The sequence below is a fragment of the Leptodactylus fuscus genome, chromosome 5 (genome assembly GCF_031893055.1).
Source record: "Leptodactylus fuscus isolate aLepFus1 chromosome 5, aLepFus1.hap2, whole genome shotgun sequence".
NCBI lineage: Eukaryota > Metazoa > Chordata > Amphibia > Anura > Leptodactylidae > Leptodactylus > Leptodactylus fuscus.
This window is the reverse complement of record NC_134269.1, coordinates 98842947-98860933: the sequence shown is the minus strand read 5'-3', so window position 1 is coordinate 98860933 and position 17987 is coordinate 98842947. Positions and strand designations below refer to the sequence as shown.

At 39.7% G+C, this 17987-nt stretch overlaps 1 protein-coding gene across 2 annotated transcripts in view; it reads right to left on the bottom strand.

Moving 5' to 3' along the window:
- Positions 1-17987, bottom strand: part of SND1 (staphylococcal nuclease and tudor domain containing 1) — a 437816-nt gene that overhangs the window by 74242 nt on the left and 345587 nt on the right. For both annotated transcript variants that reach the window (XM_075273874.1, XM_075273875.1), the window contains exon 17: positions 14352-14540. In XM_075273874.1, coding sequence (XP_075129975.1) covers positions 14352-14540 — 189 coding nt within the window. The remainder of the gene's footprint in view (positions 1-14351; positions 14541-17987) is intronic.

Below are 17987 nucleotides of genomic sequence, written 5' to 3'. Positions count from 1 at the left end.
ACCAAGGACCCAGCCCTTTCATTACACTTAATGTTCGGCTCATTTTAAAGAAGAAAATAAATGTCTTGCGTGAATGTCATGTTCAGGTTTAATGGCCGAGACCAAAGGCTTCTAACAGAGCCTGTAATTTTTCATAACAAGTTTAATGTCTGGGAAAAAATAGGTTACAAGGTAGAACCTACTCATGACATGTTCACAAGGGAAAACACACAAGACTGCAGTAGACAAAATCTGCCCGCCATGCTTCTGCTTGTAGAAGTCTGTGACAGAATCTACAATTTAAACCTTTGTATTATATCATTAAATCATTATCCACGGTCACGCCACATCCCTAAAACACAGATTTATTATCTTACTGCTGTATATCAGTTTTACTGCATGAAAGCTATGGCTTACATGACTCCAAAACCTTCTATAAATCAGGTCCTTCTCTGGTGCGAGCTGCATGACCTTTCATACAGATCTCTGTCAAGTCCATGATATATGTGTAGTCCAAATGTATAAATGCTGAATGCATATGAATTTTGGCATAGAATATTTATGCTAGACATCCTAGAGACCATATCTTCACATATCTGGCCGTCATCTGAAGCTACAGTCACAATCCACTGTTAAATATTACAACTAATGGCAAGTCCCAGAACTGACATAAGAACTGTAAGACTGGGGACAAACCAAAGTCATTGCAGGGCTTGCTTCCAGCTTCATCCACTATGTAGTACCTGTGATGATGTAAACAGCTGATTAGGAAGGGTGCTGAGTGTTGGACCCCACAAGCTTATATTGATGACCCTCAGGTCATCAGTATCAAAATGCTATGTCTTCAATGTTATAAAAGAACATTACAATTTGGTGGTTAACTTGAGGGGAAAAGAACAAATGAAAGGAGACGAAAACCTGACATAGAGTAATACTATCCAGATTATATATTTATGTGTGGACACATCACCATCCACATGTAAATGAATCATTAATGGAGATTCAAATTAAAGGGGTTTACTGGGCCAAAAATATTGACGTTCTATAGCAAGAATAGGTCATCAATATTAGATCATGTATAACACCCAGCTTTCATATTGATCCTATATTTCAGCTGCTACACAGATAATAGAGTAGGAAGCAGACAGCTCTGTTCTCTGTGTAGTGGCTGAATTAAGTCACTGCTGTTTAGCTTCCATTCAAGTCACTATAAACTGGTCTGACCACTAGATAGAGAAGCCATCTACTTCATTATATGTGTTTCAGCTCCTAAAAACAAATCATCATTGGGGTGCTATAAGCCATCAATATTTGTACCACAGAAAACCCCTTTAATAAAGAGTGCCAATTTGCTGTGCTTAGTCCCAAATTGGCTTTTATAGATTTGTCTTTAAGCTTGGATTTGCATTACGGTATACAGCATACTGCTGTACACACAATAGTCTTGCTCTTCTAGTAGGAGTTTCCAGAGACCTTACCGCTGATGACCTTTCCTTAGGAAAGGTCATATAATAGCAGATTACCCTTGTCAGACAGAAGCAGCAAAGCTCATCTAATTCAGGGGGGAAAAAATGATGATTGATTTCAAATAAATATGCAACAAGCTATGCATCTAATTTTACAATATCAATAATTGTATAAAATTATTTAGATTAATCATTATATTTTGAAGCTGGAGTCAGTATAGGGGCAGCACGGTGGCTCAGTTGTTAGCACTGCAGCCTTGCAGCGCTGGATTCCTGGGTTCAAATCCCGCCCAGGACAACATCTGCAAGGAGTTTGTATGTTCTCCCCGTGTTTGCGGGGGTTTCCTCCGGGTACTCCGGTTTCCTCCCACACATCAAAGACATACTGATAGGGAATTTAGAATGTGAGCCCTATATAGGACAGTGACTGTCAATATTTGTAAAGCGCTGTGGAATATGATGGCGCTATATAAGTAAGCATAATAAATAAATAAATAAATAAATAAATAGGTAACTTTTTTTCCAACTGCACCCAAAACTGGCCCACACCCCAACTACACAGTCCTATACCTTAGGATATGTCTAGCCAAGAGGAAATGGTCACTTCAGATTTTGACCGCTAAGACATGACTGCAAACATGTTGAAAAGTGCATTCTAAATCTTCCAAAATGTGGGTTTAATGAGCCCCAGGTTATTTATAATTAGTACCTGAAGATATTCTACCATGAATGCAAATTAGGCGAGAAAGGTCATATGAGCACTGTTCTCTGGAGAACAGTCCAGCTTATTTATGTGGAACAGTCAGACTACACCCCCTTGTATGAGTGCTGGCCTCTTTCTATTGTACAGAGCTCTGAAATTCCATACCTGTGCAATGAAACATGAAATGCATTTAAAAAAAAAAACAGTCCCTGATGTCTGGTTTTAGATAGGACATTCTGCGCATGTGCAGGATTACCAAATAAAATACAAGGAAAAGGGGCTGGAGGAGGTGTCAATAATGGTGTACACAGGTAGTGTTGCAATTGGTACGCGTGATGTCACACTGCTCAGTTACAGTCCTATGAAAAAGTTTGGGCACCCCTATTAATCTTAATCATTTTTAGTTCTAAATATTTTGGTGTTTGCAACAGCCATTTCAGTTTGATATATCTAATAACTGATGGACACAGTAATATTTCAGGATTGAAATGAGGTTTATTGTACTAACAGAAAATGCGCAATATGCATTAAACCAAAATTTGACCGATGCAAAAATATGGGCACCTCAACAGAAAAGTGACATTAATATTTAGTACATCCTCCTTTTGCAAAGATAACAGCCTCTAGTCGCTTCCTGTAGCTTTTAATCAGTTCCTGGATCCTGGATAAAGGTATTTTGGACCATTTCTTTCTACAAAACAATTCAAGTTCAGTTAAGTTTGATGGTCGCCGAACATGGACAGCCCGCTCTCAAATGATCTGAAAACAAAGATTGTTCAACATAGTTGTTCAGGGGAAGGATACAAAACGTTGTCTCAGAGATTTAACCTGTCAGTTTCCACTGTGAGGAACATAGTAAGGAAATGGAAGACCACAGGGACAGTTCTTGTTAAGCCCAGAAGTGGCAGGCCAAGAAAAATATCAGAAAGGCAGAGAAGAAGAATGGTGAGAACAGTCAAGGACAATCCACAGACCACCTCCAAAGAGCTGCAGCATCATCTTGCTGCAGATGGTGTCACTGTGCATCAGTCAACTATACAGCGCACTTTGCACAAATAGAAGCTGTATGGGAGAGTGATGAGAAAGAAGCCGTTTCTGCACGTACACCACAAATAGAGTTGCCTGAGGTATGAAAAAGCACATTTGGACAAGGCAGCTTCATTTTGGAAACAAAAATTGAGTTGTTTGGTTATAAAAAAAGGCGTTATGCATGGCGTCCAAAAAGAAACTTCATTCCAAGAAAAACACATGCTACCCACTGTAAAATTTGGTGGAGGTTCCATCATGCTTTGGGGCTGTGTGGCCAATGCCGGCATCGGGAATCTTGTTAAAGTTGAGGGTCGCATGGATTCCACTCAGTATCAGCAGATTCTTGAGAATAATGTTCAAGAATCAGTGACGAAGTTGAAGTTACGCCGGAGATGGATATTTCAGCAAGACAATGATCCAAAACACCGCTCCAAATCCTCAGGCATTCATGCAGAGGAACAATTACAATGTTCTGGAATGGCCATCCCAGTCCCCAGACCTGAATATCATTGAACATCTGTGGGATGATTTGAAGCGGGCTGTCCATGCTCGGCGACCATCTAACTTAACTGAACTTGAATTGTTTGTCCAAAATACCTTTATCCAGGAACTGATTAAAAGCTACAGGAAGCTACTAGAGGCTGTTATCTTTGCAAAAGGAGGATGTACTAAATATTAATGTCACTTTTCTGTTGAGGTGCCCATACTTTTGCACCGGTCAAATTTTGGTTTAATGCATATTGCGCATTTTCTGTTAGTACAATAAACCTCATTTCAATCCTGAAATATTACTGTGTCCATCAGTTATTAGATATATCAAACTGAAATGGCTGTTGCAAATACCAAAATATTTAGAACTAAAAATGATTAAGATTAATAGGGGTGCCCAAACTTTTTCATAGGACTGTACATAGCCAGAGAAAAAAAACTTAAAAACTAAATTTTTACGGTGACGCATGGATGAAATTTTTTAAAAAACAGGTGATATCATGGATTGGCCCCATAGCACAGTGTTGTAGTGCTGGTTTGGTGGGGTAAGTGTTGTTGGCAGGCTCTCTTTAAGAAAGGGAATCTGTATATGGCAAAAAAAAAAAGGAAGCAATAATATAAACTATGGTATTTAATATAATGTATCACCTTTGAAGAGATAAACTATGAAAAGCTCTCAATGTATACGTCAGATGGAGACTATAAATGTGACGTAAATGGGGCCTTATAGTTTACATTTTTTGGCTAGTTTTAAGCATCTATAACATGGCCACTTCACTCAGAATCCCAGTTGTAACCCAAAAGAATGGAGAATCCAGATGTGCTGAGTGAACGACAGATCCTAAAATGTAACCATTACACAGCCATTGTGAAAAATTGCCTAAACAGTAAAATAATGTATGTTTATCCACTGTCCTGTATGCAAACCACACAATACATTTAGGAATTAAATTGAACTATACTACATGGACGTATGCTATATTACAATTTTGTATATACCTTTTCCCTTTTATAGAAATTTCCTGGTAAATTACTAGGGTTACACTGCAGTATTAGTGTTCTTGGTGCAATGGATGATTGCAACAATACAGATGCCTGAGACAGGCCGTGGGAGGTATCCATTAACCATGTGTTCCCTGTATGTTTCGAAGACATTAAATACTGATATCTTGATTACAGCTTGGCATTTACAGAGTGGTAGCTCAGGTTTGATGCAGACACTGCCACGTGGCCTATATCACTACATGTCGCCCGTCCTCCCAGTTCCCACTAATTATAGATTGTTTAAACACAAGCTGTCTTCTCTGCATGACTTCTCCTGTTTTATTCCCAGAGCCTCTGATCTGACATTACCACCTTCTGAGTGTGTGCTAGCTGAAGATAGGTAGAAGCCTAATGATTTCTTCATTCCTTTTTAACGGTCTTGAAGGGCAAAATGCACCCCAAATCCTCTTGCTCCCCTTCACTGTCAGTACATGTAAAAAATGCTGCACACGCAGGGCATAATGAACTAAAAAGTGTTAGATCTCAAACACTGAATTATATTTCTTGCTATATGCACCAGAACAGTTTATATAAAACTATCCATAGTGCATGCAGTGGACATTACGCTGAGCGCATCATACATTTAGGTAGATGCACAATTTTATGGAAAAAGCAGGGTTTTTATGAGTATGCAGCTCAAGTACAGTGGGAGAATGACAGAGCATCTAAGGCAGGAGTGGGCAATTCATTTTCCCATGGGGCCGCATAGGAAATTGAAACTATTCCAGAGGGCTATGCGTGCCGCAGCAAATTTAGCTCCACCCACTTCTATGTTGACTCCACCCATTCTCAATCATCTTTCCATGTGCCCCCACAAAGTATTATCCTCCTACAGTCACCCGTACATTGTATGTCCCAACATTATAATGTTCCCTTCCAACTGCCCCACAGTATTAAGTCCCTTTCCTGGTGCCCCAGTTTAAACTGGTGGAAACTAGAGGGGACATAAAACTGGAGCAGCTGGAAGGGGACGTTAGCAGTGGGGGTAGTTGGAGGGGAACAATAAATTAATGGCAGATAAAGTGGGACATTAAACTGGGGGCAACTAGATGGGGACATTAAACTCGGGCTGCTGGAAGCAGACATTAAACCATAGGGTTAGATGAACGGTGACATTAAGCTGGGGGCAACTAGAGGCAGAGAGGTCCCCCTTCAGCTACCTCCACGGTTTAATGCCCCTTCCAGTTGTCCCCAGTTTAAATGTCCCTCCTCCATTTCTCCCCCAGTTTAATGTCCCCCCTCGATTTCTCCCCCAGTTTAATGTCCCCCTTCATTTTTCCCCCAGTTTAATATCCCCCCTCCATTTCTCCCCCAGTTTCATCTTCCCCATTTCATGTCCCCCCTCCATCTCTGCCCCTGTATAACATTACCCTTCCATCTCTGCCCATAGGTCACTGAGAGACACACACACACACACACTGCACCCTGCATCTCATATTCCCCTCCCCTCTCAGTACCTTAGGGCATGCACCAAACGTCTCCATCTTCTTGCACAGTCCTGCCGGCACTAAAACACGCCTCCCTAGTCAAGCTATGCGGGCCAGACTGAATCATTCAGAGGGCCGGCTATGGCCCGCGGGTCGTACATTGCCCAGGTCTGATCTAAGGGATGAAAACCTGAGGCTCCAGCATCCCCCTCTGCACTTGAACCTTATTTGCATACTTCTCAAAGCAATTTTTTTTTTCAAGGTAATGATGTACTTATTGGTCTATCTACAAGGTATGATGGTGTTCCACATCCTGTCCCCTACAATGCACTGTGGCTGTTTTTGCAAAATACTAGCAAACTGCATCATTCTGCTGCAATTGTGTGGTTGTCATGGCTATAACCAATCACAAGACCACTAGAAATGTATATTTCAGGTAAGGAATAACCTTGAGCTGACCTTCCTTGTACTGCTATATAATGTCCCCCAAGTTGCTGCTGCTGAATGGGATAGAATGTATATGTAGTACTTTTCTGTTATCTCGGAAGCTAGTCTGTACCCACTCTTAAGTAAAGCTCAGGGAAAACCAACATTAACAAAATGACCCTACTGAAAAGGCAAAAAAGCTGCCACATGCCTTGCATAAATTTCTAATTCTATGTGGAGTTACCATTCCCATTACTCTGGCACCTTTTCAGCTATGAGGCACCTTGTTATTTATATTATATGAACCTTGAGCTTTTATCAGAAAATGTAAATGAATGGGGATGACCTGTAGCATGGACATGTGTCCAATGGAGGTGAAGTCACTTCCTAAGAAGTGGGAGTGAAGCTTGACATCATGGTCTTGGACAACCCTTTCAATAAGGTGTTGGTAAGAATCGTGGCTCTTTCATGTTTATTTATTGATACCTTCTAATAAAAGTTCGGGCTTATATAATAGAAGTTAGAAAGGTACCACAGTAACAGAATGGTAGAATTTCATGTAAAACATCTTGCAGCACCAAAATACTTAATAGGTTTAGGAATGCTATTTTGCCCACTTCTAATGATGATGACACACAGGAAGCCCGATAACAGATATACATGAACATTAGAATCCCCAACTGGTAAACAGCGGTGTACAACAACAAAGACAAAGAAGTTTGTGTGTTTCAGCAGAACAGAACTCCTAAACTTGACATTTTGCTTCGAGGCTGAACAGTTAGAGAAAAATGCTGATTTGTGCTGTTTAAAACTGGAAATTACAGGCAGAATAATACATGAGGCTTGTATCATAAGTGAGGACTGCACAATACTGAGCACTCCAGGACTCCAACTTTCAGAACATTTAACAGTATAAGAACTGGACAAAGCACACAAAAGCTAACCATCATGCAATGCTGCGCTGTGCTACTATTACTACAGTATGGTAGGCAACATAGCTAATATGGAGTGGTTTCCTAAACAGTTTACTGTGAGGGACTTCTTTTTCATTGTAGTCTAATGAATAAATCATTTATTGAGGGTTTATTAAAAGTGGCACCAATCTAATGCTGTCAAAACCCACTGATAGGTGCAAATGCAGTAATTGAAAGAAATGTGAATGTATTATTCAATGGTTCCTTAATGAACTGTGTGTACAATGCTAAATCATTATACACTGTGGCCAGCTATCACCACACTGGACAGCCACATCACTAATATGTACAAGTTTTAATAGTAGAGTTGTATTTATGCAAGTGTAATTCACACAACACTGGTTTATTCACACAGTGAGGACATTTTTTTATACAATCATGTCAAAAACCACGATATGACTGCATTAAAGAATGACAAAATATTTTATGATTCTTTTGATAATATATTCTATCCAGGTTCGGGAGGAAAGGCACTATTGCTTTCATTCTTACATTCAGTTACTACTATAACTGAATCATTTATCACTGACATCAGTCAGATGAAGGGTTAAAAACCACCCACTACAACCATCTATACTAAATAATGTGCTGTTGACCTCCAGTGGCATCAATTCAATCTAGTTATTAAAGAGGACCTTTCACCACCTCCAGAAAATCCCACTTTTTGCATCCTTCAATAGGTGCTGCTCCACTGATTTTAATGCAGTTGGATTTTTTTCTGTAGCCACCACTACTGGATGGGGCTAGAGAACAAACTAGATCAAAATCAGTGGAGCAGCACCTATTGAAGGATGCAAAGAGTTGGAATTTGTGAAGGTGGCTTGGGTCCTCTTAAAAAGCACACCTACAGTTATAAACAACGTTTCATGAATTAAATGTACAGGTGAAATAAGAAACTTTGTGATATATCTTATTAAAAGAAATAGGTTTTCTTCTCCACTTTTTAGGCAGTTACTTTCTCCATATTGGCCTATGAAGAGAAGAGGGGAATGAGGATAGACATTCAAATAATTTCTGTTGTCACACTCTGCTGTTCCTTGCTTTTTTTTTTTTTTAACACTACTAAGTTGTAGATAACAGACTGAGAGAGAACAGAATGAGGCAATCAATCAAACAATGTGGGAAGCTGAATATGGAGATGGATATAAAGTAAAAAAAAAAAAAAGCAGTGAGTGAAGAGGAACAGGAGAACAGCTCAATAAGTGAAGGAAACAGATCTCCTTAACATATATTACAAACTTTCTTATATTCACCTGTAGTATTAATTTATGAAGAAACTACATCAAATAAGACGTTAATGAATGGGGGGCACTCACCCAGGCGTATTTTCATAAAAACAATCCTTCACTCTGTACAGACATGTAAAGCAAAATATGGGAGTGATTGCACAATGTCTCGGCCAGGCAATGATCGTTTCGCGTTCCGTTAGTACTTTTTAAAGCCATACATGTGCTATCATGTATGGGTTGAAAAAGCGCTAATGGAGCACAAAATGGTCGTTGCTTGGCCAGTGCATTGCGCAATCACTCTCTCCCATATTTTGTTTTACATGTCTGTACAGAGTAAAAGATTGTTTTTATGTAAAGACGTCTGGGTGAATGCCCCCCATTCATTACTTTCTTTTTTGATGTTGTTACTACACATTATGTGTTTTCTGGGGTCGTAAAGCACCACTACTGAGGCAATCATTGCTTTATTGCCATATTCTTCGTTTTGTATTTGGCGTGTTTTGCAGTTTTTTCTGCATTAGGTCTCAGTAGTGCCACCTTTTCTTTTTCTGAAATATTAACTTATGAAGAGTTGCTAATAACTGGAGGTATATTTTAAAGGGATTCAACCATTAAAATATATTTTTTTCTCCCTAGCACGTAGGAATAGCCTTAAAGGCTATTCTTCGCCTATCTTTATATGTCTTCACAGTAAACTGGTGTTTGTAGCCATTTTCATGTGGCTGCTTACACAGTAAACTGGGGTATGCGGCCACAACAAAATGGCCGCGTGCATGTACAGTAGGCTCAGCTCGAGGCCTGACGGCAGAGCCAACTGTGCATGCCTAGAAGTTTAAAGCCAGCGCCAGAAGAAGGCACAGGGAGAGGTGGCGCTGGAGATTTCTATCACAGCATTGGGGACGCCCCCAGTGCTGTTTGAGCGCATGGGACTGCCACCAGTGCTGCGAGAAAACTCATTTGCATACAGAAGAAAACCGGGATTTCTACTAAATGGCGGTGCGGAGAAGACCTCTAAAGGTAAGAGAAAAATAGCCTTTCTTAAGGCTATTCCTGCGTGTTAGGGAGAAAAAAAATTGTGTTTTAATGATTGATTGAATCCCTTTAAGTGTTTAATAACATTCACTTAAAGCATACCCTATACTTAGAGTACTGCTTCTTTTGCTCATTTCTTGGATACATGTTTGGATGGGAAGAAGTCAGCCCACTTTGAAGTTGCATCCATTCTTGAACTAAAAAGTGCTCAGTCCCCAGGTTCCTCACTGTAATTTTTTTTTTCTTTCAGACTCAACCAATACTCTAATGTGTAATGTGTAAATTTCTAAGAAACAGGCCATGCATGTATATATTCAGACAGTTCATGATTATTGGAGGTGAGAAGAGATGGGGATCCATGGCTCTCTTTGTGTATAGCCAGTCCTCCATCATTGCCTCTTTAATCTAGAACACCATTTAACAATATCTCAAACTGCCGAGAGTTACAAAGAATGTTTTAGGACGCAGCTTTTCCTGATAATCCAACCTTAGCCTGGTTTAATGGATGTAAATATTCATCAGATCATTGATTCAAATCTTTTTTTGTCAAAGAGATCAACATCTGTTGAGACTCCCAAATGCAGAGTTTAGTCTTTTTAACCAGGTTTAGAACACTAAGTAGGCGTTTGTATGAAATGGGATTTACAGAAGCACAGGAGCAGCTTGCCGGAGATTATATTCATACTACAGATTTCCTGTCTCCTGTCACCTCCAAGAAAATGAGAAACCACAAGTGCACATTGCATGAATGATCAACTTTACAACCATTTAAAATATATATCCAGCAATCACATGTTTTGTCCTAATTTACAGTCACACAAAGTGATTATTCAAGGTTATGGGTTATATTTAATTTTAATCAGATCAAACAAGTCATAAAAATTATATTGGTAGTGATCTGAGAGAGAGAAACTTCCACTATGTTTATACAGTTAGGACTCTCCATCACAGATTCTATCAAAACTCATGAACAAAATAGGGTGGCATAGGAAAAATAACAAACACCATAATGCAAAACCAATTATAGCTAAAGTGGTCCATTGGTGTCAATGTTGCCAACCTATGTATGGCCAATTTCTCAACTGAAATCAGTGTCAAAGTATACCTTAAAATGGGGATCTAAAGACGATTATAACAGTGTTAAAGGAAGTCTGTCACCAGAACCCAACATATCAACCCAGATAGGTTAAGGTCACCTGAATCAAACAAGGGCTTTGGCTTGGATCCTACGTTGCCAAAATATTGCTGTAAATATGCAAATAAGCACTGGAGCAACAAAGCTTTATGCTCCAAAGGACTCAATTGAAAATTTCCCCCAATAACGTGATATCTTGGAAACGGAGGCACCAATTCACAAGGAAAACACAGTTTGATTCAGGCCACCCTAACCTGTTTTCCTCTTGTGAATTTGTGCCTCCGTTGCTAAGATATGTATTGTGAAAAGACCAGTTCCCCCTTATCCTTCCACTCACTCTGAAGCTGTCTTGCCTTAATAGAATCTATGGACAGGTTTTTCCTAATAACAGGGAGTGAACTGCAAATTAACCAGAAGGGAGTCACCTAGTGAGAGGAACTTTAGAGAGATTTTTCAGGGAAAATGCAGCAACATTTTTAATTAAAGTACATTACATTTTGGTACAGAACCACATGCTATACTAAATGAAACTAAATAGTATGAACAGTTAGTTAGTGATCATTTGTATTGTAAAGCGTTAAAACTAATTCTTAATTATTCTCCACTTCAATCTCAATCTGATCTTATCAGTCTTAGCTCTGCTTTCTGTTAAAAACGATGTAAGGTCAAATTCCAAACCAGTAATCAGCAGACATGCGTATTTATGGAAGAAGAGGGGCTGGTTTTGGAATGCTGTAAACTGCTGAGATATGCTATGCCAGCCAACCTATCCGGTATACCTAGCTGACATTGTGTCCACCCCAGCCTTGTAGTGTTCTTATATTCTTGCTTGATTATACTTGACTAAATTGCTTACATCATTGAAATGTGGCATCCTTTATTTCCACTAACCTTAGAACCCATAGCAATACATTTGTTATATAGCAAATCTCATCCACACATTGCAGAAAAATTACTGCACCAGAAATGCGTTTTTGGAAATCGCAGAATGTCAATTATACCTACAGAAACACTGGCAGTTCCCCTATAGGTATAATTGAAGTAGTTTTTCTGTGAACAACGCTGTGGGAAAAACTGTGATGCTTTTCCACCACGCTTTTTTGCTGTGGCCCACTATGTGACGCCCTAGCCTTGTAGGCAGTGAGGGATATCAAGTTATTTGTGCCAATTTTGAGGCATGAAGTCTCAAACTTTGCTGCATGCCACATTTGTGTTAACATTTGCTGCTGTTTAAGTCTCTTGCCACTTTCCTAAGGGTTAGTTCACACTGAGGAAACCTTTTCCACATGGCTTTTCAGACAAGGCATCACGCTCTTGATTAAGCCCGGATGAATGGGCCTAAGCAGTAGAGATGAGCTCCCATAGAAATGAATGGAAGCGGCCGGCACGCAGACTTTGCCGCCAGCTGGCCGCTTAATCCCCCGCGTGCCACCTACGTCCATTCATTTCTATGGGAGCATGCTATTCGAAACGGCTGTTTCGAATAGTGTTCGCTCATCTCTACTAAGCAGGAGAGAGTCTCGAGCCACGGACGCCGCGGCTAACTTAGCCACAGAATCCACGTGAAGATAGGGCATGTCTCTTTTTTTTTTTCTCGCTAGCTGAAAAAAAAAATCACTAGCGGAAAAAATTTCATGTTATTTCTATTTAAAGAAAAATACTAAAAATTCTGTAGTTCTGACTCTGGCTTTAAACCAAATATTTTGACACTTTTCTATAGGATATTCCTTTGCAGCAGCCATGTCACTTATCACCATACTATCAGAGCTATTATGTATATCTTGATAAGACAAGGAATCCACCTGTTACAATAGAGGATTTCATGGCTTATCACCTCCCCTCTCTTCCCAACTTTGTACTGGTCACAGAGCATACCTAGAAAAACTCTACCATAATAGCCAAGTGTTTGCTCAAGACCATTATGTTCATGACCCTGGTACATTTTTAGGAAATAGAAAGTGACAGGCAATTTTAGGCTTAGTATCAAGAATTGAATTGCAAGACTTTTAGGATTTTTTTTTTTTAAATAGGGGTAATAACAGAGAAAATTAAAAATCACCAAAAAGATGAAAAAAATATGTCTGACATAAAAACATAGTTTAAACAAGACAATGAATGACAACACATTCCCTTTAAGCACATCTTACGCCAGTGGATTTCAGTTTATTAATGGTGTATGAAGATAAGTAAATCTTACTAAGTAAATCTTTCCTGATATAAGATATATAAGATATCTGATATATAAGAGATACCAATCTATCTTATGTAGTCACCAATAGAGTGGGCTTAGAAGCTAAATGCATGTGATTTTATTATTTAGTGGTTCTGTCAGATGTGCAGAATAAGGAAATGACCTTTCCATTGGTGCCCTCTGTAATCTTTCTGCTGCAGTCCACTTACTCCCTGGCATCATGAAGGTGATGTCAATCATGCCCATGAGGTGTGATTAGAAAGCGGATAGCAAGAGTAGGCTGAAGCTGCCCCTCTCCCACTGTGGCTACTTGGCATAATCTACACATGATTTTTTTTATGCTTTCACATAAACTTCACTTTTCTGCTACAGAACAATTACAGACGGCACCAATGGAAAGGTCATTACTTGATCCTGCACATGAGTGAGCTTATGGTGGAACAACCACCTTGTAAGTTCCCATTAAATGATAAACCATATACAGTAAGCCTGCTCTATGATGAGAAGAGCAAGCATCTTACCTTTAGGGTATTGAAGCTTAAAGGGGTATTCCCACGTCGCATACTCACCAGTCTTCACTGCTGTAAAATCTTCTTTCTTCCTGGTTTCTTGCATCATTTGGTGGGCGGGGTTTCACATGCAACCTGGCATTTAGCTCCGCCCCAAAGTTAGCGTGTAGCTCCGCCCAGTGCATAGCGTGATCCTATGGGGCGGCTGAAGGGCCTGTGATGTCATCAAAGGTCCTTAAACACTATATGCACAATACTGGACTATGAAGTACAGGCAGGAGCAACTCCATTCTGTGTTACATACAGAGACTGCCTGTCTCTGCCATAATGAACACAATTGAATTAGCTAGCCTGATAACTGGGAGAACAGAAGACGTTCAGAAATGAAAGCAGCTCCCCTCCTCTATCTGAGTGCAGGACCTAGGTCACGTGGTGTAGACACAGGAATAGCTAGAAACACAGGCTCGCTCCAGTGCACTTAGCCCCTCCTCCCTCCCCCCTGAGAGCAGGCAGATACATCACTTGACTTTTGAGCAGATAAGTCAAGGGCTGTGTCAACAATGAATTGAATAAAGTAAGATAGTGGACAAACAAAGCAGTTTTGCTGAAGCAGTGTGTTTAGGAAAAGTCTTACATCCACATTAACAAGCAGTATAGATAGGATCCTTGTGATGGGACAACCCCTTTAAAATGTTCTAAACCTTGGAGAAATGCCTACCTTTTCTTTCTTTTGTTTGGCTGCTTCTTCTGCAGACAGGAGAGTCTTGTAGTAGTTGCTGCGTTCTGCAGTGAAATGCACCTTCGATAGGGCATGTTCCACAAGAGCTACAGACAGGTTGACACCATCTACATGAAGCCACCCAATGAAGTTACCAGCCTTGTCCATTGCTTCCACTTCAACCTCCACCTGGAAAAAAATAAAAACAGGAGAGATTTGAGTATTTTACCCAATACTGGATTTATGGTACAGATATTCATATTGTCTAAGGTTATAGACAATGAAACAAAAGAATTTGCCAGTAGTCACTTTGAACCAAAACATTGCTTATGTTTTAGGATATATTCACACATTGCCATCATACTGCTTATTTTGATCAATAAATGCAGACTTTCTGCAAAAATAGACAGTTTAGCAAAAAACATGCTAAAAAAGTCAGAGAAAATTGAAAAATAAATATGCTTCTAACCATAAATGAAGTTGAGCAATACTGTTTTATGCAAACCAACCAAGTAAGTCTCAACAACACCTATCAGCATTTCATGGAACCCAACTTTAAAATATAGCGCACTTATTAAAACTCCACTTCCTTCAAATAACTTCCAAGTACAGGTCAACCATATCCCCTACTTTATAGACCTTACTTTGTCCTACTGGCCTGGAAAACAACTTATATCCACCTATGACAGCTGTGTTCTAGAGAGCAAGGACGATCGATGCAGTCAGATGCAAATGCTCAAACCAAACATGACATAGCAGGAGCCATCGTCCTTGCTATAGATACAGTAAAGTAATCAATCTTCATTCTGTAACGAAAGGCCATAGATCCAAAAGTACAGAAATATTACCTAGGATATAGTATTAAGTAACTGGAAAATAACACACGTCAAGTCATCCCAATTATTTTTGGAGGGTGCCAAATTCAGCAAAAATTCCTAAAGTGCAATGACATTTGCAAAAGATGCCTCTTTAATGTTTGCAAACATAAAATATCTTGCACTTTGTCCATAAATCTATTTCTCAAATATGGCGCTCATCTAAGGATGTAACAGAGTATTACCAATGTATTGTCCCCTAAGACTATTACTTGTAGGAGAAAACACAGAATGTTTCATGGAGACTCACTTACATAGTGTAAACCCAAAAGCACCATACTGCCATGGGCACTCTTTGTCACCAGTCAGGGACGCTACATGTATGTGAAGAAAGGAAATCACTCATAACCACTGGCAACTGAACAAGACAAAAGACTATCATCTGTAATCTTAAGAACTAACTTTAAAAACACTAAAAGATTTTTAATTATATTTAATGCCCTAGAAATTACAATATGGTTATGTTGTAGGTAATAATACCCCCATTCATGATTCTATATGCACCAGTGACTTGAGCAATACCTTATGCCAGTGTCTAGCATAAATGATAGTAAATTTGGCAGGCCATAGGAAGTTGTGCCCTCTCCTGTAAAGCAGCACCCAACATCCAGAGAAGTGGCGAGTTAAAATTGTCAAACCTTTTTTTTTGTTCAAAAAAGTGCAACGTTTTAACAATAAAAGACACCCATAGATATGGCCATAAATACTCTCCCATGTCTTTTTGCTAAATTCGAAAAACATGTAGTAGCATAGCATAATGTACTATGGTTTCTGCTACGACTAACAGTATATAACACATAACTAATCAGAGCAACACACAAAGAGGGAAACGATAGCTTTTAAGATTTGTCAATAGAAAAAAAAAAAAATCCTAGCTGTGACATTTCAGAATTGTGATTATTCCACAGCAAAAATCGATTACTGCTAAGATTTTGTCTACAGTGATCCATAACTGCACATTTTAAGAAAAAAAAAACCTTGAGAACTCCTTCAAAGATAAGATATGCAACAGTATAGGTACTGTCCTAAAAGGTCATCCAGAAAAAGGGCAAGCAGTCTTCATAATAGGCTTGTAGACTGAACGGTACACCTCATGACTAACAATTAAGACCATTTTGTTATTGACATATGATAGTCACCCTTATGTAATTAAAAGGGTTTTCTGGGCTGAAGATATTGCTGACCTATAAGGCTAGATAATCAATTTGAGATGATGGGGGTCTGACAACCAACAAACCCCCCCATCCCCTGTTCTCAGCAATTCATACACAGAGAATGGAGCAGGAAGCAGGTACCTCTGTTCTGGTGTCATTTCAAGTGTAGATGGGTGATAAATATGATAGGACATGGTGCCACATGCACTACATACCCTACTCTATCCTTGCTCGCCACCTAAAAGTATGCACATGTTTAATGAACGTGGGAAAAATGTATGTATAAAGAGTATATATATATGCAGGTGTCCTCTTGCAGAATACATATACTAAGGCTGGGCAAATTAATCAAATAAAACTGATGCGATTTTGTGCAAGTCAGTTATTTCGGTTTGTTTATTACATTATTTGCAAGCATTTGCCTGCAGTTTTGTTTAGACCGAACCACAACTGCTAATATTATACTCTGGGATCTGAAAAGTGTGATTAGCAAAGGCTCAGGGGAGGCGGGGAAACATAAAACACAGTATTAGTCACCTGGGCTCTGGCTGATCTTCATCTCTTCCAGGCTCCTGAATAATGGTAGGGATTTTCTGAGGCCAGTAATTGAGACCACAGTGATCAAGTGGCATTGTGACACAAAGACGCAAGCGTGATGACGTCTATCACACTTGCGTCTTTGCATCGTATACGCTAAGGCCCAATCATAGGCCTCAGATGTCCCTAACATCAGTCAGAAGGCCTGAAGACAACCAGAGCAGCATCAGAGCACATGGAAGTCGAGTAACCCCTCCTTCCAGGCTCCAGAATAATGGTAGGGATTTTCTGAGGCCAGTGATTGGGACCACAGTGGACAAGTGGCATTGTGACACAAAGACACAAGCGTGACGACATTTGTCACACTTGTGTCTTTGCATCGTATACACTAAGGCCCAAAAATAGGCTTCAGCAGGCCTGAAGACAACCAGAGCAGCATCAGAGCACAGGGGAGGCGAATAACATATTTTTTTTTATGTTTGCTCACTAACCTTTGCTAATTACATCACTTCAGACCCCAGAGTACAATAGCAGTTCTGGTTCCGCTGTGTTCAGTCCGAACAAACCACCAGCAGATTTTACGTAGTTCACCCAACACATACTCATACCTTAAGAGGAGTGAGTTTTAAGGGGTGTGGTGAAAATAATTGCAATCAAACATAATTAAGGTAAAATGCCCAAACAATTGTGTAGACCAGCCCCGTCATATACCCATACAAGTGGTTTGTTTTCCCGGGGGCAGGTGGAGCCTGCCAGCAAGACAATGTGACATGTCACATGGTTAGAAATATCCAACAGTGTTTTGAATTGTGCAACAAAGACTTCCAAGTACTTAATTGGCATCTGAATTCCCCACACTTGAACCCAATTGAGCATCTGTGGGACCACCTTGATCATCATGTTAGCTCTATGAATCCTCCAACATGGCTCCAGACAGTTAAGTGCACCTCTGAAGCCATGCACTGTAGTATTCATATCAAATAATACAATATACTAACCTAGTGCATTCATTATTCATTCCTCTTAGGTGATATCAATTATCCTAATCTGGAATAAAGGCATAAATGCTG